Source organism: Chlorocebus sabaeus, chromosome 21 (assembly GCF_047675955.1).
Source record: "Chlorocebus sabaeus isolate Y175 chromosome 21, mChlSab1.0.hap1, whole genome shotgun sequence".
Taxonomy (NCBI): domain Eukaryota; kingdom Metazoa; phylum Chordata; class Mammalia; order Primates; family Cercopithecidae; genus Chlorocebus; species Chlorocebus sabaeus.
This window is the reverse complement of record NC_132924.1, coordinates 50,437,822-50,458,606: the sequence shown is the minus strand read 5'-3', so window position 1 is coordinate 50,458,606 and position 20,785 is coordinate 50,437,822. Positions and strand designations below refer to the sequence as shown.

Below are 20,785 nucleotides of genomic sequence, written 5' to 3'. Positions count from 1 at the left end.
GTGACTGTGTATGTTAAACTCTAATGAGGTTACGACCTCCTTCTAGTCTATTCCAGATCTATTGGGGCTCCTGCTTATCTTGGTTAGTATTTGGCCCAGTGGACCTCAGATGAATGGAGAGTCAACGTTTGTCATGTTTTGGGTATGGAAATTAGATAAAATTATTACAACATAAAGTGTAGCTTCATAAAAATGAAGAAAGGCCAACGACTATGTTTTCTCGCATTTCAGAAGCTCACATCTAGGTATGCTGACATTACTTTCATCAATTAGATGATTATCAGTTACAATTCTCTGTGCCTAGAAGATAGTAATGGCTGGCTTCATTCCTTTGTTTGAATTTGAAGTTGTCTCTTAATCAGACCTGAGTACTTAGATGGTCACAGCTGGGTATTAGATCCTAATATCAAAATCTGCTATGAAACCACATGTGATCAGTGTTTAGCAACAAAGAGAATAAATGATGGACCTTGGCAGGTGTCCCAGGCACTACACAAAATTCACATCAAATTACAAAAGATAAGTAGTCTGATTAAAATTTACTGCTTTTATTCACCTTACTTATTGTTCCCCAAGCATTTCTTTCAGAATGGGCTAATTAGCATACCTTTGGGCTCCAAGGAGAAGAAAATACAGGAAATTATATGTAGGAATCAGTAGTATTGGACATTGTATCTTTTCAAGAACATACTTAGCCTGTGAATAGTGCAGAAAAACATCTGCTGGCAATGAGATGCATGGAGCACGGGTCACTTGGCTCAGCATGAACTGAAATTATTAGGGAAGAATTTACTCACGAAGATATTAACACAGCATCCACCTACCTCTTCACAATATCTCAGGTCAACTGACTTGCCATCACTTCGAACACAATCCAACATCCTTGTTTTTATTCCATTTCCACAAACTGCCTTCTCACTCAGCTGACATGTACTCCAGTCTGAAAAAAAGGGAAGCCCATCAGAACAGAAGGCTAAGTATGAAACAGATTTCAAATGAAACTCTGATGACCTGAATCCCATATTTAATTCACAACTGCTTCCTAAGCCCCATAATCAATCATCCCCCATGCAGAGCATATGGGTCCCAGCTTTGAACATATCAGGAGTCAAATGGAATTGCTGGGGTTGCACATAGCTACAGGGATTATTCTTAAAGGCAGATGTCTACTTGAAAATCTTGATAGCTAGCCGTTTGGTGACACTGTAAAAAAGGCTTTGGCCTACAGATCAATGTCACTTAAAAACTTTTTTTCCCAATAAAAATATAATTTAAAATCTTAGCATTACTTTTAGCAAAATAATCATAATTGTGACAGATTACGGTACTTTGTGTAGTTATGTTCAAATAAAACGTATTTTACTTCTTATCCATATTTAGAATGCATGAAAATGCATACATTTATTAAAGTGATAAAATCACTTCGGCCATATTTATTTAATTCTCTTATTTTATGTCTTTTGCAAAATAGCTCTTTCATCTCTTTTCCCTGGGTAACATAGCATGTCCCAGATAACTTTGATTTCTTTTGTATTATCAAAGGAAACTAAAGAGAAAAACCACAAGAAACAGAAAGCCAATCTGACCTGTTATGTGTCACTGTACAGTTTCTTGAGTTTGTTTCAGAGTGAAAATTATTTGGAAAAAATTCCAAAGTAAGCTTTGGTGTTGTCCCAATTCATATAAACAAAAGATTTTCTTTCCTAGCGTATGCACCTTGATGGTATTAAATGAGTTTTAGGGGAAATGCAATTTATAATAAATCTGTTTTTCTGAAAATACTCATCTATTTTTACCTGCACCTTTTATAGCATTGATTTATAATCTTTGGCAAGTTTGAGACTGCTGACTAATCATGTTTATAAACTGCCCACACCTCACGAATTGTTGCCCCAGTATGCTTTAACAATTAAGCATCTTCTAAAAAAGAAAGACATTTTTGAATAAATATGATACTTGTGTTAAAAATATTTTAGATTCACCTTCCCAAAGGGAGAGGTTGTCTTATGTAGGAACACTTAGCATATTCACAACCTACTTTAAGGGCTAATGTCTGTGTGACATTTTTATTTCCTCTATCTTGGTGTTTACTAAAAAAAAACCCAGATAAGTATTTCTGTCATTTAATATGTAATTATTTCTGGGAAAGTAAGCAGCTTGTCCAAAAGACACACAGATAGAGATGAACTATACTGACAGAAACACTTCAGAGCTGACAGACACAAGATTTGGACTTAACTCTGTGATCAGATGACGATCCATGTACCTGTTACATTATAATCATAGTGGTAGCAGTTTTTGTTCAGGTTACAGGGTTCTTTCTCAACAGCATTAGGGCAAGATCTTCCTTCATCAGCTGGTTGTCTGATGGGATCAGCTGACCTTTGCCGGAAACTGCTTTGATTGCAAGGCTTAAAAAGAACAGTACAAATTCTCAGAAAAGTGAATACTCAGCTACACAACTGGTATATTAGAGACAGCACTGGAGCAGGAGTTAGAACATTTGGACCACTGGCTAACTCAGAAAAGTCAGTCCACCTCATTATGCCTCAGTTGTTCAATGTATAAAATGAAGCTGTTGAATGAGATTTTGATGTATCATCTAGCTGTAAGATGCCATGTGTCCAATGCTAATACACACATCACCTCACACCTATACACACACACACATATGGTGGTCATGTTAATTATTATAGAAAGCTATTACATATATATACATATAAAGTTATATGTGTATTATTATATATAATTGTATGTTTGTGGATTATGTATAGTCTTTTGGGCCTTAAAAGACATTTTAAGAATAACTTTAAATGACTTGGTGTTAGTGACTTTCCTTTTCCTGATGTACATGTATATATGCATATAAACAATTCTAATTCTGAATTCTAATTTTAATCCTTAATTTAGAATTGAGAAAAAAAAAATAAAGTTCTAAGACCTGCAACTGACCAAATGGACCCCCTCTTGGCCATAGGGACCACAGAGAAACCTTGAAAACTGAGTTCTCGGCCTTTAGGCTTTCTTCCCTAAGGGTTATACAGAAACAAGCCCTTTGGAAACACTCACTCTATACCTGATTAACCAATTGTCTTGAAACTGCCTTTGCAAAAATTATAACAGTAAGAAAATTATGGCAGTAAAAGAGATCTGATCTAACCCAACCTCATCTCGCTTTTCTCTTAGTTATTCCTGGGTTTTTGGGCTGAGCTGACTTCAATAAACATTTAGTTTATAGTTTAAATAACAGGCTTTTCCCCAAACTCAAGTGGCTTTGTAAAGCTAATGAAAGGCCATCAGGCTGGGAGAGGAGAGGAACCTGAATTCTGCTAAGGTGTAGACACAAATGCTGGCTACTCCTGCACTACAGTAGATTGGCTTTTTGAGATATCTTTTCTGTTTTTTTTGCATGTCTAACACCCAGGGCTCTACCTGAACCGCCAGCCTAGTTCCTGTGTGGCCCCAGAATTCAGCCCGCAGGAGGACAGCTTTGACTCCCTGTGATTTCATCTCTGCCCCAACCAATCAGCAGCAAGCACCCGTTACCTGGCAGCCCCACCCCTTTCCCCCAAACTGCCTTTGAAAAACCCCTACCTAGGAGCCTTAGATGAGATTGATTTGAGTACTAACTCCATCTTCCATGTGGCATGGCTGGCCTTATGTCTATTAAACTCTTTCTTTACTGCAATACCCTGGTCTTTATTCGTGCAGCAGGCAGGAAGAAACCCTTGGGTGGTTAGAGCCTGACACTGCCTCTTCCTTTTATGGTTGCAACAAAACAGCCAACCAGCATTTCTTCCTAAAAAGAAACCACTGATCAAGGAGTGGTTCTGGGCAGTCCATGGAGGATGTACAGTAAGGGTTTCTATGACCTCTGTTTCACCTTTTGACATTCGAGCACTGAAAACTCCACCCCTGGATCATGCTAATGCCACCATTTTTGGTACATGGGACACATGAGGGGGCATAAAGCTCAACTGCACATGTGTACTTTTCTCTTTTTATAAATATTCATGATTCCTCATATAGCTTATTACATATGTATGTTTGGCCACCCTGCTCAACACAAATTACTGTTCCCTTTGCCATTCCCTAGAAGTGTCTATTTCTGGCTTCTGGCTGGCAGCTATGATTCCCAGCCTGTCAGGATGGCCACCCTGCAGGCTACAACCCTTTATGAGATATAAAGCTCTCCTTTCCAAATTTATGAACCTTGTCATTCTTCAGTTGACAACATCTAAAAAGATTGGCTTGTCATTCATCTACTGGTACAGTCTTCTGAAAACAGTTGGTTTCTAAGAATGGTAAGAAACTAGGAACAATCCTCCACGGACTTTTTAAGGCCTAAAATAATTGCTTCCTCCTCCCCTGCTTCCATTGAACTTTGGTCAGACCACTGGAATAACACTATCTGTCTTGACATAATGTGTATTATATAAAGGTCTTGTTCCTTTCTACAGTGCACTAGGAGAAGACTTATGTTTTAGAGAGCAGTATATTTTCCCTACCTAACATAGTTACTGATAGACAGTAAAAGCTTAATCGGTATCTGTTTAATGAAGGCCTGAGGGAAGAAACAAGGTGAGTTAAAGGTAAAGTACGTCAAATGAAATTTAGCTTGAATGTAAGCTGTCCACTTACATTCAAGTTCATCCTAAAGGTTTCTTCACACATAGTGAACTGTACCCTATTTGGATGTGTAAACAGACTGTAACCTACTCTTGTGCAATCACTGAGTTTCAAATGTGGCCGATTGTTCAAATCACGTTCAAATATGACAAATGCAAAGGAAGGTTTTTAAAAAATCTCAGGATCTCATACACCCTATGCAAAAGGGAAGGGTAAGCCTGGAGGCCGTCTTGCAACATTCTCTTCCACTTGAATAGCTATTGCTAGCATTGTGCCAGATTCCCACGGAAAGGTAAACGGCCTCAGGCATCATGAATGACTGCTCCCATAGATGATTCACAGGTAAATTCTTTCATGGCCTCCCACAAACAAGGACATACCAATTGTAACTTTAGGTCAACAGTCTAAGTCTAACTCCTAAAATTCAAGTCTGATTCCACACTCATACTGTCAATCACAAGTGTATTTTCCCAGGTTCAGAACAAAAACAAGAGGAGATCAGTCATTCTTCTATCTACCCAGAGATGTCTGCATAATTGATTCTTCCTCTATTACCTTTTTCTCTTCAAACATTCACCTTACCTTATATAAAATGTAGATTATGGGGCACTAACTAGTCTCACAGGAATATAACTATTTGCCTTAATGCCTACCTGCCTCTCTTCCTATGTGCCTCCTCCCATTTAAGGGAATGTATAAACATAAAACGTCTTGAACACCTTTTCAGAAAACCTCCTTGCTTTTTCCCAGATGTGTCCTAAAGCTGGCTTATTAAACTTCGATTGATTGGGACTTTTGCCTTCAGTTACTCATTCTGTTTATCACGAATGTCAAAGTGTAATCAATCTAGCTGTTGCTGAACCTCGCTTCTGTACATCATTTTCTGTATGTCACTTATCTGCTTCTGCCCAATAATCTTTTCCAACCACGTGGCAGTGCTGGAGCCTCTCTGAACCTGTTCTGGTTTGGTTTGGGAGGCTGCCCAATTCTTGAATGGTTCTTTGCTCAATTAAACTGTTAAATTTAATTTTTCTTTTTTTTTTTTTTTTTTTTTTTTGAGACGGAGTCTTGCTCTGTCGCCCAGGCTGGAGTGCAGTGGCTGGATCTCTGCTCACTGCAAGCTCCGCCTCCCGGGTTCACGCCATTCTCCTGCCTCAGCCTCCCGAGTAGCTGGGACTACAGGCGCCTGCCACCTCGCCCGGCTAGTTTTTTGTATTTTTTTTTAGTAGAGACGGGGTTTCACCGGGTTAGCCAGGATGGTCTCGATCTCCTGACCTCGTGATCCGCCCGTCTCGGCCTCCCAAAGTGCTGGGATTACAGGCTTGAGCCACCGTGCCCGGCCTAAATTTAATTTTTCTAACGTTTTTCTTTAAAGAAATAAAAAGCCCAGGAATCACAGTTTATTTACCTCATTGAATTTTATTCTTATCCAAACATTCCTATTGGCAAACTCTCAGGAACACAAAATATGCTTCACAAACTCTCTTTTATATATAATAGAACCTCAATAATTCTTCTAAGATGACTATTCTTGATCATTTAATATAGAAACCTACTGGACAAAGTTCCAGTTTAGTGGTTCCTTCTATTAAAATCCCTATTAATAAATTTAAGAAGGGGCCTGGGTTCAATATTTCCTATTTTATAAAAATGGAAAATTTTTGTAATATAATATCTGACAAAAATCTCACTATTATAAACATAGACAGTGTAGCATGTAGCCCAATTATTTGATGTAACTTCAAATCTGATGCTATGAAATTAGGACAGAAAATCAATTGTATATCCTTGTGAAACAGTTGATTATTACAGTTTAACTTGCATTTCAGTCAACTGCCATCTTTGTTTTATTCCTGCTATATCAGTTGTCTGCTAATCAGTATCTTTAACACTGAAATGGAATATCAATTTCTCCTTGGAAAATATGCACCATAAAGTCTTCTTTGAAATGGTTTTATATCGTATTTCAACAAAATAATTCCATATGTTATTTTTTCCCATGCTTTTGATGCTGTTTTTGAAATGTACAGTTTTACAAAGGTGCCCATGGGTAAGCCAAATATCCTACATAAGCAGCCAGTTCTGTTTCAAATGACTCTCTTCCCAGAGTCTTGTGGATGAGCCCCTACTGGCTGTTGAAACGCAGAAGCTTTTGTGTGATTTGAAACTCTCAGCTGGCTTTCCAGGCCCAAAGAGACACAGAGTCAGTGTGTAAAGAGAGATTCATTGGTGCACAGCTTTCTTCTTCTACTTAGTTTCTTACCCAGTATCTTTTGCTTTTTAGTGTTAATACCCCTGCTGCTGTATTCCCACTGTGTGAGAGATTATTCCTACCATTTAAATAAACGGTATTGGGCAAAAAGCAATGGATGACAATAACTTGACACCATTAAAGTACCTTTACTTCATTCATTTTCCCTTTTACCTGGAGGGAATCATTATCACCACTGCAGTTTTTAACATGCTGTGTATTTACAAGGCAAACTGAAGGCCTTTTGTGCTGGGTTAGGATGATGGGTTGAGTAAAGCTTGCAAGAGGTGGAGCTGTTCTAGTGTGAGAGGAAACATTACAAACTTTAAATAGCACAGTCATAGAATGATGTGGCCAAGAAAACACACCTTGCTTTGGTAAATACACAAACAAACAAATTTTACATTGAAGTTATTATATTTTTAAAATAATGTCTTTAAAGCTTCAGTGGCAAAGAATTAAATAAACTCTACATTAATAAAAAGGTTAATCATCTTACCAAAACACATCGGGTCCATGGACCCCATTCAGATATCACACAGTCCTCAGGGCATGGTAATTTGCACACTCTAGAGCCCAGGGGCATCTCTTCCGGGTCACAGAGGTAATCCTCTACATGTTCAGAAGGGCCATCTGCTGTATTCTGCATGCATCTAAAAAAGAACATAAACATATTCTAGAAAATATACATACCTTCTCGAAGTGAAGAAAACAGGACAATTAGAATGACCAACCCACAGGACAGATGGTTCTCCTTAAGACATCGTTATGGGGGTGGGGAGTAGGAAGCTTTGTTATCTAATAAAATTCTCCAGAAATGAAGACTTAAAAGGATCTTTGCCTCTCCTAAATATTTGTAGTGCTTCTGCATGATTCAAAAATGTGTTTTGCATTCATGAGTCTTTGAATATAAGAGCCATTTGTGTATGTAAACTCTGCATGTTATGAAAGCTTCCTCTGAAAGCAGAGGGTCATTTATACACATGTGAGGCAGAAACTAATGAGGAATTGTCCAAAGAGCTTCATAGAGGGCTTACAATTTGGCATATAATGCATTTATTCTTCTCAAGAAAATGATGGATTTCATAGAGAAGGTAGAGTTAGTTGATTTATATGTGATGAAAGACCAGGCACACTGAAATCTCTAAGTGGGAGATTTCATTGTTTGTGAAAACAACTAGAGCATTTATCAATTCATTTTGTCATTTTAAAAGAAATTGTAGCCTCCCTTCTGCTCTGAATCTTAAACGAAAGTGAGAAGTGAAAAGACAATTATAATAGGTATAGCATAGGTTCTCTAAATATGGTTATTTGGATTTTCCTACTACTTGACTTAAAAAAATTGTTAGTTTGTGTTCCATTTTATTCTCCTGTAAGCAGTCATGAAGGGCTCCTTATTTGTCTTTTGGGAATCTAATTAACATGGCTAGTATCAGACTTCACTTTTACCATAGTAAATAATCTCTCTGGGCACTTAAATATTATAGCAGGAGAGAAAACCTTTCTCTCTCATGCATAACTTGGAAAAGGTCAGCCAACTTAATGGATTCAGGAAGAGAACTGCATTTCAGGAGTTAAAAAGGAAGGCTTGAACCCTCAAGTCTCTCAAACCTAGTGTCATGTATTAAAATATCAGTTGAATTAAATTGCCAGTGATACCTGGCATCCCAACTTTTCTCAGGGATTTACAATCAGCAGGAACATTTACAAATCTACTCTACAGAGTCACCTTGCTATGCAGTGCTGCTGAACTTAAGAGGAATGTCCTTTCCCTGTGGGATACATTCAAACACTGGAAAGCTGTGTTGTTGGTCATGTCTTAATGGGCCTGTAGCCTGAAAAAATATGCAAATACCTATGCATTTTTTTTTTTTGTACACTGGATACATACATAAAAAGCAATCACAAAAATATGCAAATTAGATATTGATATGATTTCATTGTTGAAAAAAATAAATTATGAATATTTTTGGGAGAATTTGAGTTTCCCAGGAAAATTTTCTACCTTCAATATCATTTTTTAAATGTTCTGTTGACAGCAGCTTAGAGACAACATGTTGCAGACAGGGCATTTCAGTGCTCAAAAGTTGGATTTACTCCTAAGAATAGATTACATTTGGGTAGGTACTATCACTATAGGCAAAGATCAACTTGTAGAATTACCTATTGATCCAGAGTTAAGAACAGATATCCAACACTCTATTAGGCAGTTATGTACATAAATCTTTATTTTCAAAGATTTCTCTTGATATGATTTGGCTCTGTGTCCCCACCCAAATTTCCTGTTGAATTGGAATTCTCAGTGTTGCGGGAGGGGCCTGGTGGGAGGTCACTGGATCATGGGGGTGGATGGTCCCTTTGCTGTTCTCATGATAGTGAGTTCTCATGAGATATGATGGTTTAAAAATATGCAGCACCTCCCCCTTTGCTTTTTCTCTCTTGCCACCAAGGGAAGATGTGCTTTCTTCCCCTTCACCCTTCTGCCATGATTGTAAGTCTCCTCATGCCTCCCCAGAAACAGAAGCCTATACAATCCACAGAACCATGAGCTGATTAAACCTCTTTTCTTTATAAATTACCCCATCTCAGGTAGTTCTTTATAGCAGTGTGAAAACAGACTAATACAGAAAATTGGTACAAGAGAAGTGTAGCATTGCTGTAAAGATACCTGAAAAAGTGGAATCAGCTATAGAACTGGGTAATGGACAGAGGTCGGAACTGTTTGGAGGGATCAGAAGAAGACAGGAAGATGAGGGAAAGTTTGGAACTTCCTAAAGACTTGTTGAATGGTTGTGACCAAAATGCTGACAGAAATATGGATGGTGAAATCCAGGCTGAGGTGTTCTCAGATGGAGATGACAAGCTTATTGGGAAGTGGAATAAAGCTCACTTTTGCTATACCTTAGCAAAGAGATGGGTGGCATTGTACCCCTGCTCTAGAGATCTGTGGAACTTTGAACTTGAGAGAGATGACTTAGGGTATCTGGCAGAAGAAATTTCTAAGCAGCAAAACATTCAAGATGTGGCTTGGCTGCTTCTAAAAGCCTAACTTATTTGGATAAACAAGTAAATGACTCCAAACTGGAACTTACATTTAAAAAGGAAGAAGAGCACAAAGTTTAGAAAATTTGCAGCCCAGTCATGTGGTAGAAAAGAAAAACCCATTTTCTTGGAAGGAATTCAAGCCAGATGCAGGAATTTGTGTAAGTAAAGAGGAGCCAGATGTTCGTAGCCAAGACAATGGAGAAAATGTCCCCAAGATGTTTCAGACATCTTCATGACAGCCACTCCCATCACAGGCACAGAGGCCTAGGAGGGAAATTTTGTTTTGTGGGCCAGGCTCATGGTTCCACTGCTCTGTGCAGCCTCAGGACATGGCACCTTGCAACCCAGTCTCTCCAGCTCCAGCCATGGCTAAAAGGGGCCAAGGTACAGCTCAGGCTATTGAATTAGAGGATGCAAGTCCCAAAACCTTTATGGCTTCCACATGGTGTTAGGCCTGTGGGTGCACAAAAGCTAAGAGTTCAGGCTCAGGAGACTCCACCTGGATTTCAGAGGATGTATGGAAATGCATGGATGTCCTGGCAGAAGTCTGCTGCAGGGGTAGAGCCTTCACTAGTAGGGCAGTGTGAAGTGGTAATGTGGGGTTGGGTCCCCCCACTGACAGAGTCCCCACTGGGGCACTGTCTAGTGGAGCTGTGGAAGTAGGGCCACAGTCCTCCAGACCCCAGAATGACAGATGGACAGTTTGCACTGTGCACCTGGAAAAGCTATAGACACTCAATGCCAGCTCATGAAAGCAGCCTTGGGGACTGTAACCTGCAGAGCCACAGGGGTCGAGCTGCCCAAGGCCTTGGGAACCCACCTCTGTGTCATTGTGGCCTAGATGTGAGACACAGAGTCAAAGGAGATTATTTTGAAGCTTTAAAATTTAACGACTGACCTGCTGGGTTCTGGACTTGCATGGAGCCTGAAACCTCTGTTTTGGCCAATATCTCCCATTTGGAATGGGGGAATTGTATCTTGGAGGTAACTAACTTGTTTTAGATTTTACAGGTTCATAGGCAGAGGGGACTTGCCTTGTCTCAAATGAGATTTTGGATTTGAAATTTTCAGTTAATGCTAGAATGAGTTAAGGCTTTGGGGAACTGTTGGGAAGGTATGGTTGTGTTTTGAAATATGAGAAGTACATGAGATTTGGGAAGGGCCAGGGTGGAATAATATGATTTGGCTCTATGCCCCCAGCCAAATCTCATGTTGGGGGAGGGACCTGGTAGGGGGTGATTGGATCATAGGGCAGATTTTCCCCTTGCTGTTCTCATGATAGTGAATGAGTTCTCATGAGATCTGGTTGTTTGTAACATGTGTGGCACTTCCCCCTTCACCCTTTCTCTCTCCTGCTGCCATGTGAAGATGTGCTTGCTTCTCCTTCACCGTTTTGTCGTGATTGTAAGTTTCCTGAAGGCTCCTTAGCCATGTCTCCTCTACTGCCTGTGGAACTGTGAGTCAATTAAACCTCTTTTCTTTATAAATTAGTCTCAGGAAGTTCTGTATAGCACTGTGAGAACAGACGAATACATCTCTCTTCATTTTTTTGTTATACAAGTAATATACTCATTTTAAGAAAATAAGAATAAAAATTTCCACAATTTCATCAGAGATAACCACTCCTAACAGACTATATTAATAGACTATTACTTTAAATATATATTTTCATTTTACAAAATAGAAGCAAATTTTACCTATTCGTACCATTTAAAAAATCTACAATATATTATGATCATCTTCTTGTCATTAACTATTTTTCTAAGATATATTTTAATGTCTACATTTGAATTCCATTGCTTAAATGTGCCACAATTGCTAAAATGTTCCTGTTGTAGCATTCAGGCTATTTACAGGCTTTATTTTTGTTATTTTGCATTAAAAATTTTTATAATCACCCTAGAATACAGAATAAATATTTGGATCAAGTTTTAAGCCCAAAGGAAGGGACTTTAAATTCCTTTGCTTTCTTCAAATTCTTGGTCTTTCTTTCAAGGAGTAAGAATAATACTGTGAGAAAACTGAACTATATTAGAGATACATGGTGTAGAACCAAGTTGTAGGCAAAGGGTGAAGTCAGAAGCCCATCATAGGTGTGGTAATAAGAGAGTGTATTTTCTGCATAGATTTAAAAAGCAACAATAACTAAATCTGTCTGTTTTTTATTATCACTATGTGCTGGCAATTCTAGAAAAAGTCAGTGAAAAAAATATCCTTCCCTACCAAGGCAAACCACTTCTACCACCACTCCTTGATAGGCTATAACATCCTTAAAGAGGAAGAGTGTAATTGAATAAATTTAAACTTCCTTTTTTATAGACCCATCTATCCTGAAAATGTCACCCAACACTTGCATTGAAGCAGGACATTTTGACCTTCATTAGCAGAAGATAATTTAAGGGAGGTATACTACTCAATCACTAACAAACAGAAACATCATTACATGATTAGAGATCACAATCAATACTGACCTCTTTTCTCTATTTGCATTGAAGTTTTTTACTAAAAAAATAAACTGATCTGAAAAGTTACTTTGTTTAGAATGTGTTTAGAAATGTTAAGAGTATCTATTTACAAAGTAAAAAAAAAAAGTAACATATACACAGACAGTGGAAGGGAAAGCTGAAGAAAACCACCCAGTAGTTCTTTTATTATAATTTTTTTTTTTGTTTGAGATGGAGTCTTGCTCTGTGGCCAGGCTGGAGGGCAGTGGCACCATCTCAGCTCACTGCAACCTCCACCTCCGGGGTTCAAACAATTCTCCTGCCTCAGCCTCCTGAGTAGCTGGGACTACAGGTGTGCGCCACCATGCGCAGCTAATTTTTGTATTTTTAGTAGAGATGGGGTTCCACCATGTTGGCCAGGATGATCTTGATTTCTTGATGATGTGATCTGCCTTCCTCGGTCTCCCAAAGTGCTGGGATTACAGGCATGAACCACTGCACCTGGCATATAATTTTTTTTTTTTTTACTAATGAAACAACAAACCTGATCAAAGTCTTAATGTAATATTTTTTAATTTTGAAGAAAAAAATAACTTGAAAGGAGAATAGTGGAAAACAGAATCTCTTCTTTTTTCTGTGTCCCTATCTACTCATTACCTCTCTACATCTTCCCCATTCCTGGTCTACCTATATTAAGGTCCTCAGAGAAAAAATAAATTGAGAGTTCAGATGGGCTTTTGAAAAAAGAAATATAAAACTTTTTATTAGACATAAATTATATATAGGCTCATATCAAAGGTTTTATATGGTAAAGCAAATATTAACTTGTTCTGCTTTCCTACTGAAGTAGATTAAAACATATCAATCTTAAATGCATGAAAGGTTGGGTTATGGGTAAGAATGAACTTCTTCATAACTTGGGTTGCTGTGTGCTGGATGTTCTTATATTTGTCTTTCCTGGGTGTTACTGAGAAGGGTTAAAAGAAACCAGTGTATTTAAAAAGAGTGGAGGGAGACGTGGGTTTGAATTCCAATGCTGCCACTTTAATAGATGGGTGTTCTTGGTACGTTATTTAGTACTTGGGAATCTAATGTACAAAATGGAGGTGACAAAACCTCATGCACTTGTTTCACAGAGTTCTAGAGCCCTTAAGGATCATGTGATAAATGCTGTATGGAAAATTTAATGAGTATCAATCTAGTGTTAGGCAGTAGGGAATTCTTATGAATATGGTGGGTTTTCTGTTTTAAGAAATTTATAGTTTTATTACAGGGATAGACACGAAGAGGGGTCTTTTCAATACAGTGAGGAGTATATGGAGTGTAATAGAACAACCCTGTCCAATGGAACTTTCTGCCATGACGAAAAAATACTCTATGTCTGTGCTGTCCAACAGATAGCTGCCAGCCACATGTGGCTATGGAGCACTGAGGCATGGCTAGTGTGACTGGGGAGATGAAGTTTTAATTTAATTTAATCTTAATTTGTTTAAATTTAAATTGAGTTAGTGCGGCTAGTGGCTATCCTATTGACCAGTGTAGCTACAGAAGAACAAGTGACAGGCAGGAACTAGCTGGGGGTTTCAGAGAAAGCTCCCTGGATAACAGGACAGTATTCAGTTAGCCAGTTTGATACAAAAGAGCAAGAGTTTAAAACGGATTATTTTAAAAATGAACTTGGACATATATTTGGCCTTTAAGCAAAAAAGTTATTGGGGTTGAAAATCTGCATTAGTTCAGATTGAATATGCTGTTCCTTCTCTTTAAGGGTATTTGAAGTGAAGCTTCCTAAATCAGAAGGCCAGAATAGAATAAACTGCTGCTTGAAGCAGATTCTCCTAGAGTTTTCCATGAACACAGATTCCCTAAAAGCAAAACTGCAGACAATTTTATCCAGAAGACTGGGGAGGAGTGAACAGTTGTGATGGCACATGTGCAATTGGGAGATGGTTTTGTGTCTTGCTTCTCTGTGTAATTAGGCTTTGTCTTACCTCACTTTTCGGGTTTGCACGCCCTCTCCACAGTTCTCCCGCATATTCACAAAAGTCACCTTGCAGATGCTCCAGGGCTCTGTGACCCATAGGTACTGACTGCAGTCACTGTGGCATGGGACAACCTCATACACCTGAAACACACATGGCTCTCAGCAATCTCAGGGAATCTGGTAAGAGTGAGCAAGAAGACTTCCACACCATAACAACAATCATTCCACTGTTAAGCTACTTCCATTCCCCTCCTTTATGGCTTATTATTCTAACATTGCAATAGAGAGAGCTCAAGAGTTCTAGCAGTAAAGGATAGGACTAACCATGTTGTATTCTGTTGCTCTGCTATTACGCTGCAGGTGTGAATCCGATCAACTGGATCACATTAGAAAGGTTACATATTTTCCTGTGCTGACCCTTAACACACTATATTGTAACTTTCTGGACCATCTGTGTAATTTACAGTTTTGTGTGACTTCAATACTAGCCCAGGGTGCTCACATGTTAGGTACTCAACAGGGATTTGCAGAATGATTGAATGAACAATGAATTGATGAATTAAATATGTATAAAACATAGCTATTTTCCAAATAAATACAATTTGACCTATTTTCCAGATAAGTATAAATCATGATGAGAATTTACATTTTTGGTGTGTATCATATGGGAAACTAAATTAAAAAGATAAACAATATGAAATAAAGCCATCTTAAAATGAATCCTCAATCATTTAAGGATTGGAAGCAGAGTTTGATATTGGTCTACAACCCCAAGCAGTGAGGGCCACATGAAACAAAGCAATTTGTCTCTGCTCCAGGGTCCATAAAGCCTTTCAGTCCCACATTTGGGGTGGTGTGCTTGGTTTCAGAGTTTTTAGTACAATGAACCAATTATGTTCTTTTTTCAATGAGAAGAATGACTAAATAAAGGAAATAAATGACACTTAATCCACTGCAACCAAGCTGACTCAGGCATTAAATACAATTCTTTGAAAGTATTTTTCTAATCTATGATAGTACAACTCTATTCCTTATTTTATACACACACACTTCTTGAAGAGACAGAGAGAGAGAGAGAAGAGAGAAACTATAGCTTTTTATGGGATGAATTCTAGAAAAGATAGACTTAAATAGCCCTTTGGAGCCATTCTTTTGTGCCAATTTTAGTGCACTAAAAACCTAAGTAAAATGAATAAAGTGGACCTGTCTCAAAGAAGAATGAAAAATGCACTGTTGGAGTCAAATTCTGCAATGATTGCCATAAGTGATTACATTCACATTTAGGTGCTGTATTAAAATAGAACTAAATAGCACAGGATAAAACATTACCCTGCAACTCATGGTGAAAAGAAAAACCGAAGGAGAAATGCTGTTCTTCCTAATCCTTTGATGGCTTTTATTTTAATCGCCTGTATTGAAGTGAATACCGATCAGTTCAGAACAATCTCCAACCCACCCATTTTCAGTCTACTTGCAGTTTTTCCTTCTCCCTCTGAAAAGCACAAGACCATTAATAATGGGTGTCACTGCCTATCAAGATTAGCGAAGTGAAACTTGTTCTTCCCAACTCTTGTTCACCTCAGTCCTTAATATTACAATGAGGGATATGAAATACAGGAACACAGGTAACTATGATATAACTAAGAAAAAGAAAACAGCTATAGAAAAAATTCTTTAATGGAAAATGTGATATTTTCTCCCTGTAAAACATAAAAGACAAGGCAAGAAGAGAAATGTGTTCTCAGAAACCAGGAAATTTTAGAAAAGAAGCATTCTATTAAGAACCATGAGTTTTATTAATTCTTACCTGTGCCTGGAGTGGTGTTCAACAGGAATGATGAAAAAGGAAACAAGATAGGTGAAAACGTCAGTATGCTATGAGAAGAACTCATGGTAAGTTTCAAGTATTATTACTTAAATGTAAAAACCTACTTTTTTGGTAAAATATTAGAACATTTTTCTTAGGTCATAGGAGATAATACACAACTACTTATTATTGTTGAAAAGTAAGACACACAAATGAGTATTGTAAATAGCAGAGACAATGAAAAAATTAGATGGGCAGGATGGAGAAATCTTGGAAAACGGAGTTGACCTCAAAATACATAGCATGGGAAATTGATATATGATGCAAATAATTTGTGATCCAACTTGTCAATGGACTATTGTCTATCAGTATATTTGTAGCTTGATCTAGCCATTGATTTACCTTAATTAGTTCAGCTGTTTTGTAGAAAATGAGGATTTGAGTACTTCCTTCCTCAGCTAGAAAAATAGAAACTCAGAGACCGTTTTCAAGTCAACGGGCTTCTGATTATTTTACTGAGGAATGTATAATTGTAGTAAACATGTATGTGATTTAAAATTTTCAACATTAACACAAATCTTTACATTTTTATTTTCCCTAAACATCTCACTAATACACAAATTCATAAAAGTTTCTATTTTTATGCAGAACATTTATGCTCAAATGTTCAAAAATGTATTATTTGTTTTTGCTTTGATTTTTCGGTTGTTAATGTCTCAATAAGCCTTCAGACAACTGATACCAAGTCACAATACCCCTGTCAAACTGCAAAAGAATATATTAGAGTTGGAAAGTGACAAATGGTTTAGACAACACTAGTAATAGCAAAGACAACTTGGCTTGAGGTTTTGAACCTTTTGAAATTCACACTTAAGGAAAATCTGAGGCAAACACAGATTTTAATTGCATATCTGACTGGGTGCACACATACATGCTAAAGTGAAATAGGTATGAGTACGTGTAGAATTTCTCTTTATTAGGATTGTGAATCATACATAATTTATCAAAATTTAAATTTGCTACTGAAAATTCAAGGTTTCAAAATGTGTAGAGAAATATTCTTTTGTATTATAAACATTTTAGCTCAGTTGTTCTGTTTTACAGTTATATAATTATAGTTGCTGAACTGAATTTTCTTCTTTGGAAATTTTCTTATCATCTTAGAAACGCAAAATGCTCTGTGACAGGGAAGCTAAACTACCAGTAGATGGCAGCAAGGGAGTGTGTTATTTACCCTCCATTGCACCTAAAGATAAAATCAGCAACTTCACTTGGGGAACAATCAAGACTCTTTAGAGTACTTATTACAGAATTTAATTCTTCACGATCTTCATCTTAATTTACTTAATTCCAAAGTTCTTTCTGTTTTCTCTACAATGTACTTTTATTATGAACAAAGTTATGTCAATCTGGGAAGTAAAGTATGTATACAGGTAAGCAGTGTGTTTAGAGATTAAAATGAGTCTATATATGTGTGAAATAGTTCTACATATTTAAGGACTTGATTCATTTGGTTGTGATTTAAATTCAAATACACAACTTAACACCCACACATAATATATGAAATTATTCTTTGTTAATTCACCTGTACGCCAAACATGGTAATAATTGTCGGATTAGGGTACATTTCATTTAAATTAGTCACAATTCCTCCATTAGGCTTTTTTCTTTTTATTTCTAATAGAACAGAATAACAACTATTAACAGCAGGTAAGAAAGAATGCATCAAAAGTCAGAGTTCCAAATAAAACTGAAAATGGTCAATCAGTAAACTGATAACATACTTATAGTGACTTTGAAGCCATCTTTGTAGTTGTTCTTCTCAATTTGTTTTATATCAAACACATTTAAACAAACAGTATCTATTTTTCCTAATTTTAGACCCAAATCCATATTATTTCTTTGATTTTAATTTAAGTAGTTGGCAATTGAGATGTCTTTTCTGACAGTCTGGGGAAACTATAAGAATTAGATAATCTCAGCCTACATGTTAGATACAATTTTATGACAGATTAAATACCTTGACATTATTTCAAAGATAGGTGTCATTTTTCTCTCCATTGAATTATATACATATTCATATACTTGCAAGGTATGGAATCTCCAGAGAATACAGAGATAATATGTCTAATTTGAAATTTTAATAACATATGTGTATTTATTCAGGCATTCTAATGGTAAAAATGGGTCAATTTTTTATTCAATAGCTATTATTTACTCTTCTCCATTTTGGAGAAAAAAAGTCAGATCATTGTGAATCTCAACAATATCTTAACACTGTCAAAATACCTGGTTGACATGGTCCAGTTTGGGGCAAGGCCTTCCTCCATTATATGGTTTTTCACGCAGCCATTTAGAACGAACCTTCACACCGCTTCCACAGGACTTACTGCAGCGTGACCAGTTGGACCACTCACTGAGCTTGCAGTCTGAGGGGCAGGGGATGATGCAGGCCTCTTCAATGTAACCTGAGTGAAGGAAAATGAGACAAGAGTCATCTCCTCCACCTGTCACTCTCCCACTACCACCCACTATTCTAGCTCATTTAGAAGGTCCAAGACTGACTTGACAGCAGCATGCAAATGCAGAGGTGTCTCCGTTGTTAGGGACTTAAATTAAATTCTGCAGGAAAATGTCACATATATACAGTGACTCTGTTAAAATAACAGTTGAGCAGCTGCCATGTGGTCTGCTTAGGATTCATGCTCACCATATTTCAACATTTCTGACTGACAGCTCGTGTTTAATTGACAATAACCTGTCTGCTGCCATATCATTCTCATGCCGACAGAATGATACATTAAAAAATTATAACAGTTTTCTGTAAAACCCTATCTGTTAATGTCACACAAGTTCAGGGTTCTGAGTCCATGCAACATTCTTTCTTAAGAAATCCCAGTCCCTTTCACTCAGTACCCAAAAGGAACCATTTAACTTAGCATCTTGTTTTTCTCCTCCTTCGAAAATAAAGTCTGAAGAAAAATGAAGGATGTTAAGTAATGTCTCATATTTTATATGCTGTCACTTTCAAGGCACCTTCACATCTTATATCCATTTGATTCTCTTGAAAATCTTATGTATGAATTGTGCAAGTATTGATATTCTAACAGGCAGATAAGAAAACAAATGCAGAGTGATGACTGACTGAGTCCAAGGTTACACAGTAAGGGATGGGGAAAAGTTTTCTGAGGTCTGATCCAGTATTCATTCCATCAAATCACCCAACCAATTCAATTAATAGTGCACAGATTTGTTTTGGGAAATGGGAGTATTCTATCTTTGAATAGTTCTTAACTGCAAACTTGCCATTTCACAATACAAATTAAACACTATTATTCTCAAGGCAAACATGTGAAAACAGCAAAATTCCTCTAGTCAAGAATGAAATACACGATTGTCCTCTATAATAGTCTGAATGTGGAGAGAGGGTGTTCTTGGTACAGGAAAACACTCTGCCTTACCATTTTATCTCAACAGCAGAGATTTGATTTTGACAATGATTACAATGTAAACAGTTGATACTAGGCAACTCTAGGTAGATTTTTAAAAATTTATGGAGATATAATTAATATTCCACCAAAATAATCTCATGTTTTGGTTTTCAGTATGTTTGGTGACTTGTGCAACCATCACCACCATCTAATTTTAGAACATCTGTTTTACTCCAAAAATAAACCCTATGGTTACTGGCAGCCACTTCCTATTTTCCCCTTCCTCATCCCCTGCCAACCATAAATCTGCTTTCTATCTCTATGAATTTGCCTACTCTAGATATTTTGTATAAATGAAATGAAACATTACGTGATCTTATTTCTATTTTGTTTTAGAGATGATGTCTCACTCTGTCACCCAGGCTGGAGTGCAGTGGTGTCATCATAGCTCACAGCAGCCTTGACCTCCTGCACTCAAGAGATCCTCCTACATCAGCCTCTTAAGTAGCTGAGCTGGTACTAAGGGTGCTCACCATCATGCCAGGCAGATTTTCATATTTTTTAATAGAGATGAGGTATTACTGTGTGGCTCAGGTTGGTCTAGAACTTCTGGCCTCAAGCGATCCTTGGCCTTCCGAAGTATTGGGATTACAGGTGTGAACCACCATGCCTGGCTGGCTTCTTTCACTTAGTACAATGTTTTCAAGGTTTATTTATGTTATAGCACGTATCAGTTCTTCAGTCCTTTCCATGATTGAAGAATATTTCATTGTATGGACATTTCACATTGTTTATCCACTCATTAGTTAATGAACATTCGAGTTCTCACTTTTTGTCTAGGAATAATGCTGCTAGGAACATTTGTTTACAAGCTTCTGTGTGGGCATACATTTTCAATTCCCTTGAATATATACATTACAGTGAAATTGCTCAGTCATGTGGTAACCCATTTAGCTTTTTCAGGAAGTGTCACTGTTTTCCAAAATGACTGCACCACTTTACATTCCACAAGATATGTATGCATGTTCCAATTTCTATGAATTCTTGTCAAACTTGTTATTGTCTCTTTTTTAAAATTTTAGTGCTCCTTGAAGAACAAAAGTTTTAAATGCTAATGAAGACCAATTTGTCTTTTTTCCTTGGTTGTTAGTGCTTTGGTATTATATCTAGGAACCCACTACTGAAATCAAAGTC

The 20,785-nt window shown here is 37.3% G+C and overlaps 1 protein-coding gene across 1 annotated transcript in view; it reads right to left on the bottom strand.

Annotated features, from left to right (window-relative positions):
• THSD7A (thrombospondin type 1 domain containing 7A) overlaps positions 1-20,785 on the bottom strand; it is a 486,308-nt gene that overhangs the window by 40,994 nt on the left and 424,529 nt on the right. The window contains exons 14-19 of the mRNA XM_007982032.3: positions 18,450-18,628; positions 16,161-16,166; positions 14,361-14,494; positions 7,380-7,533; positions 2,267-2,411; positions 825-940 (exon numbers count right to left, since the gene is read on the bottom strand). Of these exons, the coding sequence (XP_007980223.3) occupies positions 825-940; positions 2,267-2,411; positions 7,380-7,533; positions 14,361-14,494; positions 16,161-16,166; positions 18,450-18,628 (734 nt within the window). The remainder of the gene's footprint in view (positions 1-824; positions 941-2,266; positions 2,412-7,379; positions 7,534-14,360; positions 14,495-16,160; positions 16,167-18,449; positions 18,629-20,785) is intronic.